The following is a 17,903-nucleotide window of genomic DNA, read 5'->3' on the forward strand; positions in this document are numbered from 1 at the left end:
TCGATGATATCTTACAAGGTCATAGATGAAGCGCAAGAAGGTAAAATGTCCAGGATTGAATAGCTCCGAAAAGTTCAGGAGTGAGGATAATTGAATCATGCCACCAGATGCCTTCACAAACAAACCTTTCAGGAATTCCCTGGCCTTCTCCTTTTTCTTTCTCTTTTTCTTTCATTTCTCTTCTTTCTTTCCTATTTGGTTGTGTTTAGGTGGAAAATCAATTTTACTCAACATCTCTCGAGAGCTTGCAGAGAAAGTATGAATCCTTGAGAAATAAATCAGGAACGATCACACACATACACACATAAGGCATTTTACTTGTGCATTGGAAAACTGAGTTATCTACCGGTATCTATTTCTTTATCTATTTATTCATTTATTTATTGATTTATTTATTTATCTATCAGATGCTGCCTTCCAATCTTTGTAAAATAAGATCATCTACAGGTTGTTTTTGCATTCTTATGCACATACAACATACTGGAAAGAGAGTTAGTACTGAGGAAAGTTTGGATCGACCCGCGTCGCCCACGCCGTCAGTCCTCCGGACAAATCCTTAATGGTGACTGGAGAGGAGGCTAGCAGCTCACGCAGCTGGAGAACGGCTTTCTGGGAATCGTTGCCTCTTCTGCAGACAACATAGACTGCAATAGAGAGAGGAGGAAGAAATGAACAAAAGTTGATAAGAACAGCAACAGCCACGATCAATAAAGTTATGTACATTGTATGACTGAGGAGCAAGCCTCATTCTTTGTAACTTGAATAGATGATATTTTCTGTGCATATTTCAACAATCACAAGATGAATAATCTACAATAGAGTTCACAGACAAACCCTTCCACATTGTCCAAATGGTGGAGGGGATTTATGACGGTATGCTTATTTGGAATTCTTCCCATCTTTCTTCCAATGTATTATGGTATTATCTTATACCTCACATTTTTTTTTTTAGTAATGCCACATATATATATATATATATATATATATATATATATAAGATATATTTCTTCAAGATATTATATGAAATACATAATATGAGCTGAACAGAATGGAAGGACAAAATGGTTCAGAAGTGGAGCACTACAAACTTCCTTTACATTTGTTATTTCAAAAATTATATTTAACTTATGCACCGTACACAGACAATATACATTTGCTGGTAGTCATGGTTACCTTATCCTTTCTCACAAACTATCACCCAGTTCAACACTGATTTTCATATCATCACCTTTTTCTTTTTTTTTCTTGTGGTAATGTTTCTTTCCAATCGGTAAATATCAAAAATATAGCTAGTGTTCACGTCTCCATCACAAAATCTTACATTTTGTTCACGACCAGGAACATTCTGTTTAATTCTTTTCAAGCTATGATAGAATGCTGACTGGAAGGTAGTTGGTTGCTCTGGATTCTAAGCTCCTAATCACAAATTAAGAAACACTTACATTTCCACCTGCATAAATGACAGAAGCTATTTGGATCACGGGTGGTTGCCATGGTTTCCTCTACCCCATCACCGATCACTACTCGGTTCATTTACTTGTCATAGCATAATTTGTTTATTCTGTTTGAGTAAATTTTGGACTCGCCAGGTAGTGCCTGGTAGTTGAAACTTCAAAGCCCTTATAACTCATTTAATGGTTCACTGATTGGTTCCCCCCCCCCCCCAATCATTCCCCTGATTTGTATTCAAGAAAATGAAAGTAGTACTGATTGAGTACTGGTCGCATTATTGTGATTTCCTACTACAAAGTTAATTGCTTTTTCACAGCATTCCCATCAATCACTGTAGCACTAACCAATCACAGACTTGTCACAGCTGCTTTGTCTTGACATCACAAATTCCTTTTATATAATTGATAAATATACAGCATTCGGTTCAATTTTTGTTTTCTTTCTGAGTATAAGATTAAAATGCTCACTAGGTAGTGGTAAGTTGTCATGATTTTTTTTTCCTACTTTCAGAAAGCATTACACGCTTCACCAGTCTCCAAAAGCATTCTATTCATTTTTATCCAAGAAATAACAGAAATACTCTGAACAATGTTTGCTTTTCATGGCTTCCCCCTACCTCATTCAGTCTTTTCAAAATGCATTCAGTCTTTTCAAAATGCATTCACTTTGCAAAGTATCCTATGAAGATTTCCACGGATATGATGGAATTTACGGCTCATTTGCTCTTACCATTGACAGTGGATTTTTAAGGACCATATCACCATAGCAAGCTTTGACATGCAGTATTACATGCATTAAAGAGATACCATATATTTGTTATCATCATTACAATTACTTTACATTTTACATGTATTTGTGGCGTGATGCAATGGTTTCTTCGTCATATCTGCAAAAACTCTAGCACACATCACTCAAGTTTTCAGGGAATTTTATCATTTTCTCTCTGAAAAAATGATAGAATTACTCACTAGGTAGTGGTTGGTTATCATGTCTGGCTTGAGAGTGGCATTCAAGAATTGCTTCTTCTAATGTTGAAATATCCTTCTTGTTCTCTATGTCAGGGAGTGGTAAATCTAAATTGCTCATGTCAAGGTTTAAGGTTTGAGTCAACTTTCAATTTTCATTTCAGATCAAAACATATTTACAAATGCACAAGAAAGTGAATATCATAACATTTTCTACGCAATATCAATGTGTTGGGGTCAAGATGATACAAATTGGCATTATGAGTGGATCACCAAAAAAGTAACACACTAACTGAAAGGCCCGGGGATTCAGAAGTAATTGAATGCAAATGATTATTTCCGGATACTTTAAACAAATTTTAAGAGGGAAAAGTGCAAAATGCATATATCTATAAATACATATCGTTATAACATGTCAAGTGAAAGTCCAAGTGGGGCGATATGGATTAACTCTGTGATACAGGCAAACAATCATTTCACAGACATAATGCAATCTTTGCAACTACGCAACACAAGAATTAGAGTAATCTTTGCAAATATGGAAAACAAATAATTAGATAAAGTGAACTTTTTTAAAATATGCAAAACAAGAATTATAGAAAGTAATCTTTGCAAATATGCAAAACATGAATTAGATAAAGTACTCTTTGGTTGCCATGACAAATAATCTTAGAAATGATGGAAGATGGATCTTTATCTGCTGATAAAGGATACTGATGCTGTGTGGCAGCCTGCAGATTTCAAACTCTATCCGTGATCGGCAGTCCAGGAGCACACAGGAGGGTGACGGTGTTTGGCCCAATTCGGCAGCGAGAGACTCGGCCGAGATCCTGTCCTCTGCTTTCAGAAGATGCACTCTCAAGCACTGCAGGAAAACATTCAACGAAAAAGATCACAACGGTCACACGACATAAAGCTCATCATATAGCTACTTACATAGCTTTGCTGACAGGTTGCACTATAAACAAATAGATTAAAAGGAAATAAACATATTGAAAGAAGTTTCATCAAAGTCTGACGTAATACAAAAAAAAAAGAATATTTATGATTCACATGTATTCACAAAACAATGACATACTGTAAACGTGGAAATTTGTGTGAGTAATTTTTTGCACTCAGCCGGGTAAAATAAAGTTTGCGTATTTTCAATTCCACAGAATTAAAGAGATAGAATGTTACTACAAATCACATGCGAAAATATTTGTGTGCTTTTAGTTTTGCACTAGTTTCATGTCATGCAAAATGTGCAAAAATTTCCAATTTTATAGTAAGTTGCAACCAACATTAAAAGAGGTGATATAATGACTGCACAAGTCTTTCACTGACCTACACACAATTCTTCACTGAATATCCTCTTTTGATAGAAAATAAAATGAAAAGAAAAACTGTGTCCTTTGCATGAAATCTTTGTTGTAATGTAATAACCTTGCAATAATAGCTTTGTGGTCATGTTTGTAATTGCTAAATTATTGACCAAAAACATGACCTTTACAATATTTTGTGCACAAGCCAATGTGAGAGCTGTGGAATGGATGATGTCTTAACTTTAGCCAATTTGCATATGTGGTCGTGATATATATCACAATTTGGTGATACACTTTGGGTAACATGAAGAAAACTGAAATTTCACATGTGTCCTACTCTAACTCTGACTTTAATGAAGACTCCAGATCATTCTACATGTATTACTCTGTCTATGATACATCAAAGTTTGCATGATCATGGAGTGAGTTTTGAACAGTCTACCACAGTACATCATCCCTGTTTACTTACACAAGACTGGGTAAAAGAATTATGAGTACCGGTATTAGAAACAGAAAGATTTAAAGTCCTGGCAAGTTTTGTTGGAAGAAGTTTGACAATGTCAAAAGAATGCACCCAAGACAAACACCATTCATCAAAACATATCCACACGTACAGGTTTTTCTAATCTTTTAAAAAAGTAATCTTTATTTCTGATATCATGTATAGGTAATACATATGAAATGTACACAATCACTTTGAATGAGTTAATAGAATGAACTCAACAATTACACAAAATTTGGAGCTCTTTTATTATTGTTTTTTTAAGGTACGATCCTACATGTCAACTAATTATGAGAAACAAACAACACTACAAAGAATTTCTCAAAAGTGGACAAGGTTATTTTTATGTGATTGTTCATATATATCATTGATACAAATGCCTTATGGTACCAGCATATGTGACTGTACTGCAGAAACTCTTGCACACAAGAAAATGTGCAAGACTAGGAGATAAAAAATGAAACAGTTAGAACTACTCTCACAAGAAGTTCGTTACCTCCATTCTAGAAAATATGCAGGCACAGTTTAAACAAAGTATATATTCCACCCAATCCATCAAGATATGGAACTTGTGATCAAAAGACTCTATAACAAAATTTGGCCTTGATACCTGGTATTATACTATTGTGCAGCTTCTCAAATCTCCAAATAATAAAGATAAAATCATTTTACCTTAGTGTGACATACACATGCTTACTTTAAAGTTTTCTCAGATATCATGTAACACCATAAATCCTCTTTGTAATTACTGTTGTTCTAAAATGCGATCCACAGCATGATTGTGCAAAATAGCAAAGTAACAGTTTATCACACAACATTAGCCAACTTCCCCCATTCCACCACCCACCCCACCCCCATGTTGAAATGAGCTCTGTAAGTGTAGAGTTAAAGGGATAGTACAGTATAAATGAAGACGAGAATTAGGCTTTTAACTTTTTGCAAGATACCAAGAAACCGCTAATAAAACGGTACAGAGCATATCATTGACATTCTAAGAGGAATTCAAAATTTATTTGATGAAAATCATTTTGGAAGGGCTGAGACATCCAAAAACAATGTAAAACAAAGCGATCGTAATAAAAGGCGGGTCCCACCTTTTATTATGATCGCTCTGTTTTGGATATCTCAGCCAGTTGAAAACCAAATTTCATCAAATAAACATTGAATTCCTCTTGGAATTATATGGTTTTTCACATTTCATAGTAGATTTCTCATTATCTCACTAAAAAGTGTTAGAAACCTGAAGGTAGGTCTCAACCAAAACTACACGATCCTTTTAACTTTCTCTGGAAATCGCCGAGTCATCAGCAGGAAGAGTTCTTTCACACCAATGTATTCATGTCATATCTGAATCCACAGATTCTGTTTTATCCTGTTTGTATCTATCTATCCAACATGTGCAATCAAATTCCTTCAAGCACCTCAGAAGTTCTGTGTACCGGTACTTGATAGTTATTATTCACTTTCATTTTGACCACAAACTCTTGAAAGTGGCATCATCAAGTTCATCAAGATCGAGTGGTCTGATAACTCTGTCAAGATTTCATATCTCAACCAAGTTTGATAAAAATCCCTAAAAATATCATTTCACCAGCTACATCAATAGTGAAAGTTTAGAAGACCGCCACTTCCTCACTTCATTTTTATCAGATCTTTCCCAAATCATAAAAGGAAGTTTCCTGCCATGGTTCTAATGCATCTACTATTACCAAGCATAATCAAATTTCACTGACTCATTCTGAAATCACATCACATATCATAAAAGAAAAAAATCATTATTCTGATTTTGACATTTGACCTTTCCTAGATCTACCAAATATGGCACTGCACACGCAAGTGGCCCCTGGAATCTTTAGATAACAGAGGCAAAGAAAGAAAAGGAGTTATGTAGAATGTTGTTGCAATTAGGCAAACAATAAGAATAAAAATCAAATTTATCAAAACCAATTGTGCAATCAAACAAAGTCTTACAGCATAAATATTCCCCCCACAAAAAATAAATTGTTCATATACAATAATAAGGCTTTGCTTTCTGTGCTAATTCTTTTATAAACATTCCTTTCTCTTTTGATTTTTTTTCTATAATTTACACTTATCTGCAATACTTTAATTTCCATCTTCATTAAATTTCAGTTACCCCAAACTGGGTCTTAAAGTTGATCATTCAATAAATAGATGGTACACATCATTGGTACAAAACTCTGTATTGAACTCGTTGTTACTACAGGCAGGACATTAAATCAGAGTTAGTGAAAATAGGTCATGCTGTTTCCAGTATGCAATTAAATGATAATCACGGTGGCAGAAAAGGTATTATTTGGAATAGGATTTTAACATCTACTATACACACTATGTCGATGCAAACTGGTCGAGGACAGCAACTATAGAGAATAAACATGGTCGCTTGCGAAAGCAACATCTGGTAACTCACCTTATCAGTGGCACTGGCCCCACAGAACTCCTCATAGTCAATGAGTTCGGTGACAGAGGGCACTTCACCGCACGCCACGCATGTCGCTTTCTTTGGCCGCAGTCTGATGGTGCGGAAAGAGCCATCCAGGCCGTCAAACACCAACAACTTCTGGGAGTATGATGCTGGTTGTCGTTGGTTGCGGGTCAAGGAACAAAGTATGCTCTTTGCATATAATTGAACAATTTTCAAACTAGAATGCATCTAGACAGCACTGTATTTTGAGTGCTGTAACAGTCCAATTTCCTCAAATACCTGGGACTGTATAAAGCTACTAAATACCTTTTGCAAATGACATCAATATTAAACATCAACAGGCATAGACATTAATCTTTATGTTTGAATGTGGTACCGGTACTATTGTTGAAAAAAAAATCTTAATGCACGATCCAGGGTCTATGAAGAACTCAAATACATATTAGTATTCAGCAAAAGTAAGAAGTGGAGTAAATAGTCTTTATATTAATGCTTGGGGTGAATGCTTTAAAAAAAAACAAAAAAAAAACCTTTCCTGTTCAAATGCAAAATGTAGCTTCTCTCAGATCCAGAAGATGAAATCCCATCCCAGCTCTCTAAATTAATACCTATTAATACCATGTCTCAACTTCTTCTCTAAAAAGAAAAAAGAAAATCTCTCTGACACAACAAACTCTGTAACATCCCTCCTCCAGTATTCTGTAAGGTATGCTTTCTTATTTGTCATTCAAGCACTATTTGTTATTCTTCATAGATATTTAGTAAAGACCGTCACATAAAACAATATCCCAAGGTATAAACATCCCCTTCTGTCCATCTTCTATCTCTCTGGCACCACACAAGGCCAGAAAGCCAAGGATACTGCCAAGACCGGCGGCCATTTTGATCGCTTCCAGACCTTGAATGCAGCCAATAATTCCAGGAACTGTGCCACAAAATGAAAAAAAAAAAATGATAATAATGATACAGTAATATGGAATTATAGCTTTGTTGACAAATGTTTTATAAATATAATGTAACAATAGGCCTACTTTGTTTTGGTTGACTTACAGTGTAAATGGGTTAATATTATTGATTTTGATCTCAGGTATTCATAGGCAATGAGAAAACATAGTAAACTTTGATAGCTCTTGGAATCTGTGCTTGATCATGGCCACAATAAAATCCAGCCATTTCTGCAAATATCAAAAGCAAGGACAGACAAAGGATAGGAGGATCGCTTTGTTTCGTATATCTAATTTCAAAACCAATTTTCATCAAATAAATTTTGAATTCCTCTTTAGCATTATATGCTCTTTCATATTTCAAGTGAGGTTTCTCATTATCTAAAAAAAATCATCATCAAAGAAAATTGGAAACTTGAAGTCCCATCTCAACCAAAACTGTACCATCCCTTTAACCTTATATTGATTATTCTGATTATTATTATGATTATTCCCTGTCATTATGCCAAGATATGATGACATTTATGAGAGATTATAAATGATATTGACTACACTGTTGCACTATTCCTTGGTAAACAGTCATCTTGTTACGAAGGAAAGTGGAAAAAATATTGTATCCAGATGCTGATTTTTGACGATGTACTGCAGCAAGAGTTTCTTCACTCCATCTTATCAACTCTGTTTGCTTCTATAAACATAATATATACAGCAATCCGGTTTGTGCATTGTGGTCACTCCCAGCTCCCAGTTAGCGGAAGCAGGGAAGCACATAACACCTTTGACCAGACTGCGTGCAGAGATTCTTATGTAATGATGACATGAATCCGAATTAACGGATTGGTCAAGAACTATACTAACAAGCTGCCAGACTTTAAGTTTGCCTAAAGGCCCAACTTTACTATTCCACGGGCATTAGTATTCTAATGACTAGCACTAGTGCCTGCTCACCTGCACTCAGCTGTATTGTCTGTGTATATTACAAATACACTGCACTTGTTTGTGTGTACTATTCAGTTCACTTGAAGCTGATGCTGGCCTGTGAATCTTGCAATAATGGCTGTTGCAGAATTCAAATTATGTCACCGTGTTATAAAACAAATAATGCACTTTACTTGGTCAGACATAAGTACACTTACCGGCATCCATCCTTTTCAACTTTTGAACAGTTCAAAGCACACTCAGCTTCATCTCATGTTTCTGACTGTTCCAAAGTTACCATTGGGTGGATAATTCTTGCTAATGCCCTGTGCAATGTACATTATTTGCATACAAACTCACCTACTCCCACAACACCACCCTCTGAGCAGTTGGTGACAGTCTCTGCTGGGGGAGGCTTGGGGTAGAGACACCGGTAACAGGGACCCCCATCGTGATTATACACAGTGAGCTAATAAATGGATTAAAAAGTGCATATATTTCCTCACTTCAATACCCTCAAATGTACCAAAAAGATCTTTATATTCCAAGAGTTACAGCTACTCTGTAATGCCTGCATAGGTAACAAAAGAAGAATAAGCAAAAAAAAAAACAAAACAAAACAAAACAAAACAACACAAATTACAGAGAAAAAAACTTCTTGACACACACAGCAAATATTAAGAGAGTAATTTGCATGGTTATTGTGGTTTGCGAGATATTTGTTCACCTCAAATAGGCAGCACTTGTTAACACTTTCACAATTTGATATGTAGATTCTCAATTTTAAACATTGTCACACATTCCTATTAAACTACTGGGTACCCATGTACACTCCTTCAGTATGGCCTGAATAACATAAAATCTCACGTACTTATATAATGGTATCATGCCTTGGCACCTTATCAAATTGTAAACCCAGTAATACTAGCTTCTCCTCCTTACTCATCCTCACCACCATCAAACACTGTCTCTTACTCAAATGCAATACTTGGTTCATGTTCAGACATTCTGCAATAAACTCTTTGTTTTTGTGTCAATCACTTTTTCTTCACCATGCTTCAATAATTTGGACAGCAATCAAAACAGAGACAATGCTCAAAGACATGTTTATATTTCCTTTAATTTTTCAAGACAACTATATGTCCCACATACTATCTTTATATGAGTATTTTCTTAATAACCTCCATGCATGTCAAGAATTTTACTTTTATCCAAGTAATAACTAGAAATGTCGCTATGGCGACTGGTATGCCTCCGCCATAATGCATGATTCTCCTAATGGGTCTATAGTACATGTGGACAATGTGTGATTACATTTTCACAAAATTGGCAAAATATCAAAATGACATGTTTGTCACAAATGTATTGAATGTTTACCTTCCTTGACCTACACGTGTATGTTTAATTGGATGAATTGGAGGAGAGCATGTATTTGGGGATTTAAGAACTTTAACTTGACTTTGACCCTCTCATAAGTTTATGCACCGAGTAATTTTCAAGGTATGGAGAAAAAGTGCAATTTCTGTATTGAACAGTAAATTGTTATCATTTTCATCTGGCCTTTGATTTATAAGAGAATCACTGTCAGGCAGAACATACATAAATATGTACTAAGTTTCAAGATAACTTGAGCCACTTCCGAGATATGGAGAAAGAAGTAAGTTCAGCACTTTCACTTTGACCTTTTGACCTTTGACCTTCTTGGCAAAAAAAAAAATCCCAGATAATTTCTATTGGGTTATACATGCATACATCAAGTTAAACAAAATAATCCTGCTGGCAAAGCATAAATATAAGGAAAATAGTAAAATTTTGAAGTATTGCCTTGACCTTTGACCCCTGACCTTTGACCCAATGAACCCTGAATTCCCTAGATAACCACTGCCAGTCAGTACATGCATATATACTATGTTTCATGAAGATACCTTGAACAATTTCCAAGATACAGAGAAAAAAGTAACATTTCAACACTTTACTCGACCTTTTGACCTTTGACCTTTTGACCTCATGACCCCAAACTTTCACCAGAGAATCTTAATTGGGTAATACATGTATACACTAAGTTTCAAGAAAATATCTCTAGGCATTGCATAGATATGGGGGAAATAGTGACATTTTAATCATTTGACCTTGACCTGTTGACCTTTGACCTTGAGCATGTGCACCCAAAAGTTGATAGGCACAACTTCACCCCCTAATACACATACATGCCAAGTTTCATTAGGATACCTCAAAAGGTTTTGGTAGTTACCCTGTCCACAAAATTCATTACGGACGGACGGAAGGACGGACGGACGGAAGGACGGACGGACGGACGGACGGACAACCCGAAAACATAATGCCTCCGGCACCACTTCGTGGCGGAGGCATAAAAATGCCCAAAACCCAACTCCCAACTCAACTGCAAAACCAAAGTCAAAGTATAGAAGAAGGCAGGAAAGGAAGGTCTCAGTAAGATGAATGAAGTAACAGATTGACTTCTTAAAAACGATAAGAGTACCAAAGTGTGATGTCATAGTCATTTATTGCCATGGAAACTGGTTCTAAAACAACCTCACCTGGCCTGAGTGTTTATGCACACATCTGGTTCCAATCCAAGCTATAACAAAAGACTGTGACATCATCACTTTGGTAGTCTATACAGTGCGCTCCCGTTATAACAAACGCGGTTTTAACGAAATTCTACAACGAAGTAAAAATTCAGGCCGCAATGTTATCCTCTCTATGTATTTTATTGTTAATTTGTTCGGTTATAACGAAATTTCGATATAACAGAAGAAAACTGTCGGTCCTCAGGACTTTGTTATAATGGGAGTCCACTATACCCTGATAGCTGTTTGACAGAAAATTAGCATGTATTATGCCATATCAGACAATCTTACCTGACCCTCAAACCGTAGAGCACTTCCTGAGACGAGTGGCTTTCCCGCCAACACACACGCATCATTCAGAAGATATCTGGTAGCCACATTGTCTGTGCAGTCCAGAACAATGTCATATGTGAAAAATAATCAAACTGTTAAAGAAAAGCTGCTTAAAGTAACTTAACAGAATCAGCTTGAAATGTTCCATCTACTGAAGTTGTATTTCTTTGGTTTTGAATTGGGTTACACCATCTCTGATGCACATCGCAATTCGACAGGGTAAAACAGTAGTCAAAAACTTGGTGTGAGAAAAGTGCCAAAAAAGCTCTAGGCATGTTATCTGGTCCAACACATCAAAAACAGCAATCACGCCTTGCTCCATAATTTAAACTTACGTACTCTGCTACTTCTTGTTATGTTATACAATTACAACGCTCAGGACATCATACTGACTCAGTAAAACAAACACATATACATGTATGGGTACAATACATAAATATATACATGAAAGTGGAATCAATAGCCATCCAACACTCATTCATGGGGTTAAAGATTAATTTGAGCAAAAGTAGACGAACAAAGCATTAGCAGTCAACAACAGCCAAAATGAATTTCTTCATTTTTTTTTTTATTTCTCAAGTTGAAGATCATTTTAGGAGAAGAGTGAAAAAACAAAGGTAAAATGCTGAAAAAAAAAATGATGAGCACACCTGAAGTGCTTTGTTTCATTCAAGGCTTGGTGATAATAATCTAGATGTTGAGATGACAATGTTATTCAAAGATAGAGACAATCAAACACTCTGCAAACCATTGTTTGACTGGACTTAGAGAACCCAATGTAAAAGTTGGATTCAGTTCGTGGGGGGGGGGGGGGTGGGGGGGGGGGGGGGGTGGGGGTGGAGGGGCAGCAAAAGGATATTGTCTGATGATATCCAGAGCATTGTGTCTGTCCAGTTGAATATGGTATGGTGTACATCTCACTGAAGAATTAAGGCTGTAAAGAATTGAATGAACACAGAGAATGTTTATGATAACTTAAAACATTGGTTTAATACTATCCTGTATAATGAAATTCAATATTTGGTTCTGTTTTGCCTTGGCTAAAAATGAGAACAAAGTAATTGAGCTGACTCAATCTGAACATTACTATTCATATTGAAACCTGCATGAACCTTAAACAGGTGTTCTGTATTTATCAATTTCATATCATTGCAGAATGAAATAACAGCACATGAATAAACTAGACATAATTGCAAACAATACAGCTACACATGATACATTATCACCTGATTCTGCACTGAGAAATCTAACATCTGTCACTTAGTACCAAAGTCATCTGCAATGATGAGTTCTATGATATAATCATGTTCAGCAGCAAATATTTTACCACAGCATCACGTCATATCTCATAAGTCACATCCATTAAACTTTTGGTAGAATTTGATTATTTTTCCTTATGACTTTGGCAAAATGTAATCATTCTCGCAAAAACAAGAGAGACTGATCAACAAAATTTCCTTTGCTCAATGATCAATACCTGAGTAGAATGATCTACCAAGCTCTGGTTAATTCTAGCTCTATAGAAAATTCCAAGATCTCCTTATTGGCAATTTCACAACACTCTTGAGTAGGACCATGTTCCTCCTCAAAGCAAGCATGCAGGTCAAGTTCATTTTCTTGATGGGTTACATAGCCTTTTGAAGATTAAGAAAGAAGAAGGCAAAGAAAAAGAAGAAGAAAAAGTAAAGATGAAGAAGAAGAAGAAGAAGAAGAAGAAGAAGAAGAAGAAGAAGAAGAAGAAGAAGAAGAAGAAGAAGAAGAAGAAGAGAAGAAGAAGAAGAAGAAGAAGAAGAAGAAGAAGAAGAAGAAGAAGAAGAAGAAGAAGATGAAGAAGAAGAAGAAGAAGAAGAAGAAGAAGAAGAAGAAGAAGAAGAAGAAGAAGAAGAAGATGAAGAAGAAGAAGAAGAAGAAGAAGAAGAAGAAGAAGAAGAAGAAAGACTAGACTGCCCACCTGTTCACACCGGTCTTGATGGAGTCTGACTTTGACATCCCAACTCTCTGCTCCGTATGAAGGATCTGTCTGTGAAGATTGCTAAGCTCTACCTCATCATAGTCTACGACTCCCAGTCTTCCTACATGTGAAAAATCATGGTGCAAAAGAAAAGAAAAAAAAAAGTAGCACATGAAAATAGATACAACTCAAACTAGGTCATTCATTTGAACCACACTGTCATTGATGATTGTTCAGGTATTGAATAACAGAAGAAGATAAATCATACTTTGCAAGTAGTAAGTTACTAAAGTGCATTAGGTCATATGTCATACACAATGAGTTGAATTGAAACCCATTGCAAATTTGGCATTCAAATAATAACTTAGTATGGCAAAGTAGGCCAGTTTCATACATATTTCAAATATATATCTTTGAGGGAAAACTTGTAATTTGTACTTGATAGGCAGTTTATTCATGGTAAAAACTACACAAACCTTGCAGATACACACTAAACAACAACAGCGATGTACAACAACAGCGATGTAAAACAACAGTAATATATCAAGAAATCTAAGCCACAATCAAAACAGACACACACATGACACACACACACACATAGTCTCTTGATATTTTGGGGTTTGCAGACAAATCTGACCTTACTCTTACCTAATCCAGCAACAATTGAATAGATCAAGAGAACTTGAAATTTGTGCTTATTAGGACAGCTCATTCATGGTAAAGATGCCAAAAACTGAAGCAAACAGAAATCATCAACAGCAACATCAAATCTAGAATCCAAACTGTGATCAAACTGACAACACCAAAACAGAAAAAAAAAGGACAAATCTGTCCTTGCTCTCACCTATTCCTGCAGCAGCTAAATAGATGGCCGAGGGGCATCCAAGCCCTCCGGCTCCAATTATCAACACAGAGGTGTTGACTATCTTCAGCTGACCTGCAAAACACAAAGAAGCATTATAAATGATCTACAGGAAGCCTGAAGAATTGAAGACACATGAAGAGTAATTATATAAACCAAGATGAATACCAGATTTTATACACTGTGATTACAATTTCTTTTCCTTTGAAGGTCAAATAAAACTGTATAGCTCTTGGTATTCTGTGTGACATCTCAAAATACCATATGCACTAACTCTCAAGATCTACTTTCAGGAAAGAGCATTCTTTTCTTCATGTTTTTTTTTTCGTGTCTTTTTCTCTCTTTTTTACTCTTTTTTTTACTTGACACCAGGAACTAAGTATCTGTCACAAACAATTTCACATACTCAGTAGACTTCAAATGCAAACAACAAGTTCTAAATATGACAAAGACAAAGAATACTTCAGCATTCACAAGTTGCCTCATATGAAATATGTTTCACTCTCCATGACCTGGAATCACTCAGTGTAGATTCAGTAAGTAAAGAAAAGAAACAATTGAAGTTGTTCAAAGACTGATTGCATACTTACAAACATACTTATACAATCATGTACATCAACCTAAGCTGCTTGACTTTTCATTCACTAACAAATTAAAGATTGATTCTGGATGAATTGAGTAATACCTTGCACTCCTATTTCTGGAAGAATGAGCTGCCGGCTGTAACGCTTGATTCTGGCATTGTCAAGTTGAGTTACTGGAGAATGATCCTTTTGAGACTCACCCCTGGAGCAGTCATAGGATGCTTCTTGAGATGAACATTCTTTCTCTCTGAGCTGCAATAAATAAATAACAGTCACGCAAAATATTCCCTGCAATCATGATCACACCGTTTTAAATATCTGTTGTCATTTGATTAGGATAGAATTGGTGCTGGATGGAGACCAAGCTTCAAGATTAGACCTATCTGCCTTTCAACTCAACTATCCAGTCATCTGCTGATTCAAAAAGTCAAATCATCCCCATGATCATAATGTTGATGGCTGTGTGTGAAGCACAGCACCACCCCATATGGCATAATCACATAATTGCTGCACACTGCTACCAAGGTCAGGATCTTGCTGATTGGAAAAAAAGAAAAAAAGAAACAAAACAAAGACACTAAATGTTATCTATATTCCACCTATCTATACACAACCCAGTCGCTGTAAGTAGCGCAACAGGGCTGTACCAACGGACCAACAAACACGAAGAGAGTTCAACGATCACTTTGAATTTTGATACGGTACTTTCGATCATTTTTTGTCACCTCACACTCATCTAACGAACAAAATAATAATGAGACTTCATATCTATGCTATCAATATTGAAATTAACATTTTACAACTTATCGAAAATGATGATTTAATATGCAACATGTGCGAACGTTACACCTGATAATCGGCAGTTCACTCAATCCGTCGACCGTGTGTGCTGCTACCATAGAGCGCACGCACGCAATAGATCGCTGCACTTCCAGCCACACACGCGCACGCATAATTTGCTGAGTAGTCACTCGCCATTTTTGAATTCTGCAACGATGCCCCGACGGTCGGGGACTCCTTCGCTGTTCTACTGTGCGCTAGAAAGTGCCATTTTTTTGTTCAATGGACTTATCGTGAGGGCTCTCTAGGGACTTATGAACCTTCTGTAATACAAGCATGCACTTAACGTGAGTAACATATACCTTTTTTTATAGGAAACATATAAATTTTCATGAGTTTTGTAGTCGTGTTGTGGTTCCCCACTTTGAAGGTGCATGCCTCGTTGGTCAGACGCTGTATTCGCACAGCGTACTAACACACAGCGTCTGGTCGCGCTATATACCATTATATGGCATATTCCACCTAGGCTGGTATAGATCTAGTCTATTTAGAGCTAGACAAAACATTATTCATAATCATAAATCATAATCCATTCTAATTGTCATTTTGTCCTCAATCTCATATAATTACAGTTTAAACTTTAATTAAAGTTTAAATTTTACACGATACACAGCCCAGTTGCTGTCGCGTTTTTTACAGCGACTGGGCTGTGTAGATACAGCAGGAGTTCAAATCAGTGACAGCATGTAACAGGTCTAGAGGGATATGCAATGTAATGATGTCAGATATGTGAGAAAACGTAAAGTGCAGTTTGATTTGAATTGAATTAAACTTTACAATAAAAATCTGGGAGGAGATGAAGGACTAACATTATATACCACGCATGGGACTACCATTTGTACATTAGCCTACCAACCCAAATTTTCGTTGTATTCTAACCTAGCACTGTAGTATTCTCACGATTCCTCATTACCTTCGCTTCACATATGTGTAACCGTGCGCGGAGACGAGAGTTTTCTTCTTTCAGGGTACGAATTTGGAGCTCAACGTCACTTTCATTATCCATTTCAACGATCAAGTAACAAAACACACGTTCGGTAAGGCAAAGAAATCTTCCATTCAACAGCAGCGCACGTGACTCCCGGCAGCTGTTTGTTTTGGTTAGAGGCCGAATCAGGTCGGGCCGAGTAAAGTCCTGGTACTACAATTTGTACTTAGTAATAAGCCATCAGAAGGTGGCTGAACGTTTGCTCATTACTCGGTAAAAGATATTGTTTTAGATCAAATCTTTTTTAAAATGTTTTTTGAAAAGTGTGAAACAGTTCGATTAAGCATATTTCACATATTTCATGGTAGGTAGGACCTATGCATCTATTTGGTATCTCGTGTTAAGCCTTTATTTTTGTCATATATTCTGTAGGCCTATATTACTAAATCTAGCGATCTTTTTTATTTCATCGACTGTCTGACCAAATATATATATATATATATATATATATATATATATATATATATATATATATATATATATATATATACATATATATATAGTCTAGGTCCAAACATGTTGAAAATTTATGTTTTGGCTCCAATATAACGAAGAATCAAGAAATAAACTAGTAATGCATATTTTTCATAGCAACCAAGTCTGTATATGAGTGCTCGCTCTTCATGTTCAATTTGTGTTTTAGTACCGTCATTCCCCGTCGAGACTCCTGAAGAAGGTGGAGGCCCCCGAAAATTCGAGTCCAGTAAACTCATTCTTTATTGGCCAAAAAAAAAAAAAAATGCATTAGTAGTTTATTTCTTGATTCTTTGTTTTATTATAATATATATATTATTCTCTCAAAATGTGGCTTTTGGGGGTGGTTAAAAATCCACTTAATATCGGCATTATAAATAAAGGTTGTTTTTTTTCTTACTAGAAATGCTCTTTTTATGTTAAACTCTACATTGATATTGCCCTGATATGGCATACTCGCCTAGAGGAACACATAACTCTTACTTAGAAAGACTTATTACTGCAGGAAAAAAAAAGTTCTTCGTATTATTTTTCAGGAATCATAGAGATGCCATACTGATGCTTCATTTCATGAAAACAACATCTTAAAGGGATCGTACAGTTTTGGTTGAGACCTAATTTGAACCTCTTGTGAAATATAAAAGAGAATGTAATTTTAAGAGGAATTCAACGTTTATTTGATGAAAATTGGTTTTGAAATGGCTGAGATATCCAAAAAAGAGCGATTCTAATAAAGTGTGGGACCCACA

General features: G+C 36.0%; 1 protein-coding gene across 1 annotated transcript; it reads right to left on the reverse strand.

The window, feature by feature from the left end:
* Positions 1 to 492: 492 nt before the first annotated feature.
* Positions 493 to 16,698, reverse strand: LOC139733203 (adenylyltransferase and sulfurtransferase MOCS3-like). Its single transcript, XM_071644040.1, has 12 exons — positions 16,606 to 16,698; positions 14,954 to 15,104; positions 14,251 to 14,343; positions 13,407 to 13,527; positions 12,315 to 12,389; positions 11,414 to 11,531; positions 8,892 to 9,000; positions 7,532 to 7,594; positions 6,655 to 6,818; positions 3,132 to 3,282; positions 2,421 to 2,525; positions 493 to 644 (listed from the first exon to the last, which is right to left on the reverse strand). Exons 1-12 carry the CDS (start codon positions 16,696 to 16,698, stop codon positions 493 to 495), a joined length of 1,395 nt encoding a protein of 464 aa, XP_071500141.1.
* Positions 16,699 to 17,903: the final 1,205 nt, after the last annotated feature.

The sequence above is a fragment of the Diadema antillarum genome, unplaced genomic scaffold (genome assembly GCF_040938485.1).
Source record: "Diadema antillarum isolate AM-2024a unplaced genomic scaffold, OU_Dant_1.0 seq00000463_RagTag, whole genome shotgun sequence".
In the NCBI taxonomy this organism is placed as follows: Eukaryota; Metazoa; Echinodermata; class Echinoidea; order Diadematoida; family Diadematidae; genus Diadema; species Diadema antillarum.